Below are 10,298 nucleotides of genomic sequence, written 5' to 3'. Positions count from 1 at the left end.
TCACGTGCAAAACGAAATGAAAGCGACAAGCCAGAATATACACACGCACACACACGCACGCGTGCGCGCTGAAACATCTATCGGGATACACAAGCAACAACAGTCTGTTCGAAGGAAGAGTACTCAGTTAACACTCTGCAAAGGAATCAAAAGAAAACAAGTCGCATAAGGCGAAAGTACTACATTTAGTCAAGCTGTCGAACTCACAGAATGAAACTGAACGCACTGCATTTTTTCACCAAGACAAGACAGGAAGTCGCACACTTTTCACGTGCAAAACGAAGGGAAAGCGACAAGCCAGAATAGCGCGGTAGCGTATTGCGTTGAGCTGGAAAGCGCGCTTTACTGTATTCTTTTTAATTTTCTGAGCATGTTTTAAATAAAACATATCCTATATTTATGTTTTTGCAATCACGAAATGATTAAGGATCAGATGAAACAAAATTTGGATCGATTTCTTAAATTTTATTCGTAGTACTAATTAACCTAATTTCGTTAATTGTGATCACATTTTAAGAGTAAACATGACATATGTATATATTTTTTTATTCAGAATTTGATGAACAATACGGTGCAATCAATTTTGAATCTGTTTGCGAAAAATTTGATGTCAATGACAACCTTAAGGCGTAAGGGTCACCCAGATTGTCGGACCAAAACTGTTATTTTTTTATTCAGTCACTTGCAATCAATGAATTGGCTTGATGTTTGGTAGTTTTCTTCAAAAATCATTATATTTTCAGAAAACATCAAGTTTGAATGTCTAAATTAAATAGAACAACTGAAAGAATTATTTAGTTCGTAACAAAATGGGCAAAATAAACCTGCAAAAATGCTAATTTTAGCATTTTTCAATGCACTCTTGGAAAAAAAGTATGAGTCCAATTGAAAAATAAATTGGCACACATATTTAAAGCATCATTACCTACATTATGTTCTAAAAGCCTTCTGTTTTGTTGGAAATTTTGCTTTTAGTAGCATTAGAAAATAATACTATAATTCTATATATTATTATGATATATCACACAATCAAACAAATTATATTTTTTTGATTATCAGCTTTATTTTAGAACACAATATAGCCAGTCAAGTGAACATTTGATGTGCAAAGTTTCAATGGAATAGGTGAATATTTAAACAAGTTGATCATGCAGACAGTGTAGCTGCCTGTGATTTCGCGCGAACTTTCACCACATAAAACAGCAAAAAGTTCAATATCTATCAGTCTATGTCCTTTATGGGGGGGTCATCAAGAGATTAGAATCAAAACTATCTTCACTTGAGCTACTGTCTGATTCATCATCTGTGTCAGACTGTTCTGAGCAGTTTTTGGAATCAAATTCATCATCAGAACCGATAATTTCATTCAACAGAGGCCTTGATTAAAGGGATTTTTAATTCCCACCAACCTACTTTGACCACTTATTGCAAGAAAACTATGTATGCTAGAGACAAAATGTAAACTGCACATGAAAATAGAGATATTGTTCTAGCTTTTGGCAACATCATAATTTAGTATATCTGAAAAACGATTTTTTTCCAAATTCTGGGTGACCCTTACGCCTTAATGAGCAAACTCATTTATTAATTTGTAAGCCTCCAAGCTGAAATACAATACCAAAGTCCGGGCTTCATCGAAGATTATTTGACAAAAATGTCATCAAAATCGGTTGGAAAATGAGAGCGTGACAGTGCCGCCTCAACTTTCACAAAAAGCCGGATATGACGTCATCAAAGACACTTTAAAAAAAATGTAAAAAAAAGTCTGGGGAAATTATACTAAGGAACTCTCAAGTTTCAGGCAGATCGGTTAAGTAGTTTTCTCGGAACCGATCTATACACACCCACACACACACACACACATCACCACAACCCTTGTCTCGATTCCCTGTCTCTATATAACATGACTAAATGTAAAAAAAACACAAGAACGCGTCGCAGGGAAAAGGGCTTTTTCCTATTAAGAGTCACATACGCCATCAGGTAAAACAAAATACAAATTGTAAAAGCATAATAAATATTAGAGTTATTTAGTCATTGTGGTTAAAGGTTACTCGGTCAGAAAAGAATTTCTCGCATACAATTAATAAAGCAGAACTCAGCAAGAACTGTTGTTGTGATCGGTCTTTCTTTCTTTTCTTTATTTGGTGTTTAACGTCGTTTTCAACCACGAAGGGTTATATCGCGACGGGATTGTGATCGGTCACTATCTTAACTTGTGACAAGCATTAAGAAACAAGAAAACATCGCCAAAACACAGCAACTTCCCTTACTGTGTTCTGCCGTTGTTTTTAACAAGCCCGAGTTCAAAGAAAAACTTGGCAGAACACAGTAAGTCCACTAATTGGCTCATAATTCTTTACTCTGACAACTATTTTTAAAATAGACTAAAGCTATAAATTCAGAAATCATCCCGACGCTTTATTACAGTAAAATGTCCAGCGAGAATGCTTTTGTTTTAAATATAGAGCTGAAAACAGAAAACCGCGTTTTTCTCGAAACAAGATTTTTGGACTTACTGTGTTTTGTCAGAGGAGGGCAGAACTAACCAAGACATTATATGTTCGTATTTTTTGTTTTTTTGTTTGTTGATGAGGTGTTATTGATTCTGTTCTATAAACTACCAACAGTACTTACTATCTCAGCCCTGAAAGTAGCGAGTATTTTACTCGCCATAGCGAGTAGAAACATGTAACTGGCGAGTAGAAATGTTTATCTACTCGCCAAATTTCAGTAAAGTTGATAAAAAAACAAATTGTTGGTTTGGCTAGTAAAGTTTGCTCTCTGGCTAGTACATTTTCAGAATCACTAACCAAACGATAGTACACCATTTTTTGGACTTTCAGGGCTGTGCATTTTTATCTTCTCAAAACATGTCGTCTGGCATCTGCAACCCAAGCGACCCAGTTTTGTCCTACCATTCCTGGAACTATTGTTTTACCCTTCATAACAAGAAAACAAAAATAAACACATAAAAATAATTTTGAAAAATAGTGACAAAACTCAATTTTGCAAACTTAACAAGGAAAGTTACTGTTCTTTGACATCTGGGGCACACAGTTCGCTCATTTTCCAGCCCCGCCCTGATATGGCCCTTCGTGGTCGGCTGGGCGTTAAGCAAACAAACAAACAAACAAACAAACAAATTTCCACCCAATATAAAGCCACATGCGCAAGTGGAATCAAAAAACAAACTTCAATAACAAAAATAATTTTTAAAAATCAAACAATTCTGACACTTCATTTTTTTTGTACTTGTCACCAGAAACAAGCATTTTAAGTTTTTAAAAATGAATCCTAGCAACATCCATGCCTTCCTTGCCCTAAAGTCAGATGGTAACACTCTATGTTCAGCAAGCAAATCAAGGAATTATTTTCTCTCTGTTTCAAAAATCCAAAAACAAAAATACTGCCAACATTCCAAAATTCAGAATCAAAAAACAAGAAAGACATGTTGTTGGAATGTTAAATTATTGACAAAGGGAAATGTTACGCTATGTGTCAATAATTAAAGCGTTCCAACAACATCCTTTCTTGTTTTCTGATTCACTCTGTTTCAAATTTATCTAGTGAGTGATTGAGGACTCAGAAAGACTAGATTGGCTGATATCTTTATCAGCAGAAATATCTTAATTGACTGACTGAAGCAAGGGATGCAGCTCACAGCTAAAGCTTAGGCTATATTTGCAAGCTAAGCATACACACGTGTACAAACACACATACACACACACACACACACACACACACACACACACACACACACACACACACACACACACACATGTACACACACATACACAAACACGTATATACGCGGTCACAGACACACATTAAGGGTATATTTGCAAGACAAGATGTAACTGGCACCCATTCAAACCATTCGAAGACATTTAAAAAGTAAATACTGTACATTTTGTATTTTTAAAATTGTGTATTTCCTTGTTTCAATAAAGATCTGTGCTATGCAGAAGTTATGATCGACCCAGTTCTGGACCTTTAGTGATTAATCCCACGGGTTGGTTTATCTGCACAGCATATTACTAATAATATCCGTACCTCCATGCACCAGAAGATGAAACAAAATGTCCTTCTCTCCTGTCCGAGCTGCTTCCTGAACTGGTGTCCATTTGAGAATGCCGTAGGAATTCGGATCAAAGTCTTCTTTCAGCGCAGCAAGCACACCATCCACGTCACAGTAGCGAACAGCTTCGTGCAATTTAGTGTCCATTTTGATAATTTGTTCTAGGTGTTCTTGCCTAAACACTTGTTCTTCTACCGTTCAAACAACATGCGTATGGCTTCAAGTCGTAACTACAGACGCCATGCTTTGAATCGACTTCCTGGAATAACTTCCGGTGAAAGGTGACCGTGAAGGGTTATGGGATACATGTATGGCGGTGCAAATGTGAAATAGTACCATCCCCGCGCAACAAATAGCATACTCTTCTGAAAAAATTCAAATTTGTTCCCCGTTTTACCTTTCCTCTTCGGTGAAAAGGATATTTCTCCACCCATGCTGAAGTACTTTGGTATGGGATTACGAGGATTTTTTGTTTTAGCAGCCAAGATATGGAGTTTTGTGTGCTACATTTTCAGACGGCAAATTCGGTCGGTAAGTTTGACATCTTGACTTATTTTTGCGTTTTGGGGGATTCGACAGCAGCCGTCGTTACTTTGTTGTTATGAGTGTGTCGAAGTGCTGGACATTCTTTCATTGTGGATAAATATTGCTGGAGATAAATTAAATTGTTGCACGGTTGACATCCGACTTGGTCTACTCTTTAGATTGTCAAGGTTGTGTCCATGTAAACATTGCAAGACGTAGGGCTAAGACTAAGAGTAATTGTGTGTAGTGAAGCAGTAGTGAACCGGATGACACCTTTGTGGGATGTTGGCTTCTCTATGTAGTTGTGAGCTTGCTTCCTTATTAGATTAAGTGTCATGTGAAAAAAGAGCCCTGAGGTAATGTAGCTGCCTCCGCCTCAGGCTGTTTCTTGACTTTGAAATTGGACCAAGCAGAAACTGAGAAAGATTATGTCTGTGCATACCTATGAGATTATTCAGTCTCAATCAAAGTCTTGAAGAAGACTGTAGGTTTCTGCTATTTAATAAAACATTGAACAGTGACTTACGCGTAAACTGTTATCAAGAGCTTGCAGTAGTAGCTGACTAGCATGCTGCATGCATACATTTTGACAAAAGTCTGGAACAATGACTTGCATTTTTTCATCTAGTAGTGTACCAATTTGAAGTGTCCCAAACAAAAGCCAGCCATGACAAGTAAGTCAAGTGCGTAAACTGTACTAAATTTAGATGTTGAACTTTAAGTCACAGAAGGAATGCCCATGTTATTTGTTAAATTCTCGTGGTCATCTTTTTCTGTTAAACAATTCATGGAGATGATAAGCGAACTTGCTTACTCAATCACTGGATGCATACAAAAGGAAGACCCCTGCTGCCAGTGATCTAGAACAAAATTAAAATAGTTGTCTGCAAAGAAATAACTTTAGCACGCGCGCACACACACACATGTGCAAAAAACCCCAAAAAATGTGTACATGTTCGAGTTGCAGCCTACAAGTACAAACGCTGAAGTCAGCGAAGAAAAGGAAGAAATGGCGCTAGTCATAATAAATATGTCTTTTTAATAATGTTGTTAGTATTTGCCTGGCAAAAGATATTGCTGTCTTAGAAAATGTCAGTTGCTGGATCAGATTGATTATTTAACTTAAAGCCCGGGAAGATTGTAAATAGTCTGTCATCACCACCTTGCAGCATGTGATGCATTTGTATGACGCACATAGGTACACTACAGTCATTACTAACAGTACATGTAGTAACATTCTACTGCACTGAATTCAGGTGGGGAAAAAACCACACTTGAACAGCAACAAAGCTCAGAAACTTGCACTGTATTAGTGTATGACTATCAGTTTTTATGACTTTGGGTCAATGGGTGCGTACACAGATAGACAGATAGTCATAGACACTGAGAGTGCGACAGACAGGTTCAGCCAGACAAAAGATAGACACTGAGAGTGAGACGAGAATACGGCTAGGTAGCCTGACACAACTGGACAGACAGGCAAGACAGTGTCCTTTATAAACATAGCAGTCAACCCTTCATGTTCCCTATCAGTTTGGAGGGCTTTGATCTTGCACCCTTGGGTTTTATTTTTTTAATTACACATAGTGACATACTGCCTTGGCAAATTTATCTGGGCAGCCTTTATCAGTGTTATCAACCGAATTCTTCAGCACAGAGGACAGCCCCACTTGATGAATAACATCTTACTGATTTTCTTATCAACTCTTTCCTGACCCTGAAGTAGCCTCCCTTAGCCTCAGGGCAACTTTGCCAAGTAGGCTGAGTCTGACACAGTTTGAATTGATTGGTAGCTTGGTTTTTCCCCTCCACAGTGCGGTGGTGAGAGAGAAAATTAGGTCACCTATTATTGGCTGCTTGTTGTTTGTGTCCTGTTGACTTTTTTTGCTTTCCGCTTCACTGCTTCTGAGGCAGTAACAACAGTTGACACTGCAGCGAAGCTATTGTTTTGTTTCCACCGTTAAGTTTGAATAAATTTGAGAAAAGCAGAAAGGCAGAAACAGTGTGTACAGTTATAGTGATGATGTTCCTTTAGGGACAGAATTTCACTGGATGTCTTCTCTGTTTTGTTGTGATTAATTTGTTTCTTGTTTTGGGTGCAGTTTTTTTTTAATTGCAAAAGGAGATTATCTTCCAAGTTCAATTAACATCAGTTGACCTTTACTCTCCATCCTCTCTCCATCTTTAAAGAAAAGAAAAAGGGCAGGGGAAAAAAAGATGGGGAACTTATTTTCACAGTGTCACAGTTCATCCTGTTCTGCCCTGTTATGACTCGACATAGGGAAGTAGATTAAGAATCTCAGTCAACCCCTTGTTATACAGAGTATGTTGCCAAAAATAGATTGAGGACAGCAGGTCTTCCAGTTACACCCAGGGAAAGAGGGAGTTTGCTACTACTGAGACTGGAGAAAAATGCTTTAGATAGAATTTGATTCAACTTGTGAATAAACTTGTGTATAAACCAAACATAAAGTGAAAGATATCGCACCTTTGTACAAAGGCAGTCAGCAAGCACTATAACAAAATAAAACAAGGGTTATAGTTATACAGTGGAACCCCTCTCTAGCGACCTTGAAAATGTTGACAAAAATCGGTCCTTATGGAGGGGGGTCCTTACAGAGGGAGGGGGCGGGGTCAGGGGGCCACAAAGAAAGTCACCTCAGATTTTCTTAAAAAAAGAAAACAGAGAAGTTTGAGTTGCTGACGACCGTTTCCTCAAGCAAACTGCTTCGATTTCATGTTTGACATTGTCGATGGTGTCCACCAGTTTTGGTGCATGTACTACCCTCAGATCTCAGTACCCTGGCCAAGTTTCCTCTCAAGACATCAAAGAGACCGCGCCATAGGTTAAACTCCCCATAGGTTAAACTCGGTCACTGACCGGGGTGCAGGACGTGTTTCCTCTCTCAGATATGAAAGGGGAACCACCTCTCGTAGCTAAAACTGGGTCAATGACCCCTGGGAAGAAGGTCAGTGTCTTTACACCCCCGGTATAGGGGTGTGTATAGGATTCGTTTAACAAGGCCACCCAGCTATCACAATGGACCTGCCTTTGATCTCGATGATTGGTTTGTGATGTTTACTCAGCCCACCCAACCATCACACCTCTCAGCGGTTATAACCGGTTTGTCAGTGATGCGTTACGCTCACCGAGAGTCTTGGCTTTGTCTGACCACAGGCGGAAGGTATCGTTCACTGGACCACTACTTCCATAGAGAGTAGTCTTTCTATGGAATTGGAAGTAGTGGTCCAGTGACCGATACCTTCCGCCTGTGGTCTGACAAAGTCGTTGCACAAGCTGTTAGGTCGGTCCTTAGACGTTAGAACGGGGTGGTCGCTACACTGGTGACAACTAAATATAAGGAAACACATCGGTTAAAAAAAAAGGTCGTTGTGGCGGGGTAGTCCTTAAAGAGGGGGGTCTTAGAGAGGGGTTCCACTGTAGTTATAAATACTATAGAAACAATTATTGGATGGAATACATTTTATCATCCGGCTCAACCTGTTGTTCAACAAATTATGCATGTTGTCACTTCTGGGTTAGTACTGAATAAATAATGGAGGTTCTGCTTTCCCACATCTGCTGTTGACAATGACCATAGTTTTGATTGAATTGAAGCAAGACTAGTGTTGCAGAGTGTAAATTCTGATGGGTTCAATGTTCTCACTTCTAAATAATTGTATTGATCTTTATGCTGGTAGGATAAAAACTGGGAAGCTGATTAAAAATAAAACTGTGGTTAAAAAAGTAGGTGTTGTTGAGGCGATGACCTGAGGCATTATTTTGAATTTGATTTTACCGGCATAACTGCTGATGAATAACTGGAGGGAAAGGTTCAAAGGTGACTGTATTTATTACAGAAGTTACTTGAATTTGAAATTCAGTTGTGAAATCTCAGACTCAAGACTCAAAATGTTACTGTCTTTATAAAAACAAAGAAAATTGCCTTGCAGTGTCGGGCGGTTACACTTACATACATAAAATACATCACATTTACTAAGAATAAAGAATTGCATTTAAAAACCAACAACTTTCTACTCTGCAGTGAAAAAAACACACGTGAGAATTGTATTATATTTGCAGTTGTTAATCATCCTTTCTGCTCTTATGACAAGAATTTTTTTCTGCATGTTCCTTTTGTTCCTTCAATGTACAGTACACCTAACATTTTTTTAAAGCTAATTTTTGGTTGCTATAATTATAAATAATAAATAAAATATTGTAAGAAAAAAAATCTGCAACCAGAAGCATAAGTGAATATATACACATTTCTGTTAACTGACAGTGAATCATGAATGATGAATGTGTGCAACAAGACATCAAGATACTGTACGAGTTTACCTTATGATTTTGAACATCTAAATGGCATGGGATGGGAGTTGTATCATGCACACACACACACATCTCTTATCCCCCCCCCCCCCCCCCCCCGGCCCTCCCCATCCCTCCCCGGGTCAATTTATTTACTGGGTCAGTGGGGGCAATTTGAAAGGCCTGTCTTTGAATTGGACTGTGTGTTTTGGGAAAGTGTGCAGATTCATTTTTCCTACAGAGGTGGCAGATACATACATGTACATACATAGTATAAAGTGACCATGTCTTGCACGACAGGTATTGAGGTAATGGCAGAACTAGACATGTATGCATACCATTTTTGTGAAGGCAATGTGTTTGTGCTTGCATTCTTGTTAAAAGACAAATACAACTCTGTTTTGCACTGCATCTCTAGCACAATAGTGTGAGGAAGGGAGGGAGGGGCACAATTTATTGAGAGAAAAAACACCCAAAATATAATTTAAGAGTATTTAATACATGCATGTACCCAAACACGAAAAGAAAACCACACCGATTAAACAAAATATGGGATTCTCTCCCTGACTCTCTTTTCCAGAGAGAAATGTCGGTTGACAAAAGCGAAGAAAGTTCTTGAAGAAGTTAGTGTCGTCATAATGTGAATAAATGACATGAAATGAAAATTCTGTCACTTCTTCTGCATATCCTAGGAACTGGAAAAGAATTCTGAGAATGAAGTTTGTCACTGTGAGTGTGACTTTTTTTATCAGCAGTAGAAAATTACTCGTAAGGTCACCGCCAGCCTGTGCAGGTATCAGTATGGTATATCATTAAGGAATGCTTTAATGCCATTTTATAATTGTTGACAGGCAGGATAGACATGGCGAAGACAATTTTCCATTTAAATGTATTCATTTTAATGGACATTAAATTTAAACTGTTGTTATTGTTATGTGTTGTTTTTGTGTCAGCTGAAGTTGACAAAATACACATTTGTTTGCTTTGATTTTATTCCACAGATAGTGCAGCACCAGACAGTCAAGTATGAAATCGTGCCGCTCTCTCCCCTCTCCAAACACAGGCTGAGTAAGTACACATGCACTTTCTACATAACCTACTTTTTTTCCCGCCTTTTACTTTACCTCACTTGCTTGGGTTAAATTTGATGAGAATCTTGTTTCGACATGACTAAGTTGAAAAGGAGATCTTGGTTATGGTTACTAATACAAGTTTGCTTTGCTACTGCAGCAATGTTTTGCAGTGAAGCTTATGTGTGGTACAAAGCACAGCTGCCAGATTTTGGCTAGACTGTCACTGTCAGATAAGAACGTCTGCTACTGCTAGTTCTAGTCTGACATTGTAACAGCTTTACAGCATCTATCACTCTGCTTCTTTTTT

General features: G+C 38.3%; 2 protein-coding genes across 2 annotated transcripts in view; one reads left to right on the top strand and one right to left on the bottom strand.

The window, feature by feature from the left end:
• The window catches only part of LOC138978643 (uncharacterized), a 60,211-nt gene extending 55,880 nt beyond the window's left edge, over nt 1-4,331 (bottom strand). The window contains exon 1 of the mRNA XM_070351410.1: nt 4,057-4,331. Coding sequence (XP_070207511.1) covers nt 4,057-4,228 — 172 coding nt within the window. The 5' untranslated portion in view covers nt 4,229-4,331. The remainder of the gene's footprint in view (nt 1-4,056) is intronic.
• Nucleotides 4,332-4,365: 34 nt separating this feature from the next.
• The window catches only part of LOC138978646 (CTD nuclear envelope phosphatase 1-like), a 36,929-nt gene continuing 30,996 nt past the window's right edge, over nt 4,366-10,298 (top strand). Inside the window, exons 1-2 of the mRNA XM_070351414.1 lie at nt 4,366-4,612; nt 9,920-9,986. Coding sequence (XP_070207515.1) covers nt 4,514-4,612; nt 9,920-9,986 — 166 coding nt within the window. The 5' untranslated portion in view covers nt 4,366-4,513. The remainder of the gene's footprint in view (nt 4,613-9,919; nt 9,987-10,298) is intronic.

Source organism: Littorina saxatilis, linkage group LG10 (genome assembly GCF_037325665.1).
Source record: "Littorina saxatilis isolate snail1 linkage group LG10, US_GU_Lsax_2.0, whole genome shotgun sequence".
Classification (NCBI taxonomy): domain Eukaryota; kingdom Metazoa; phylum Mollusca; class Gastropoda; order Littorinimorpha; family Littorinidae; genus Littorina; species Littorina saxatilis.
This window is presented reverse-complemented; position numbering and strand designations above follow the sequence as displayed.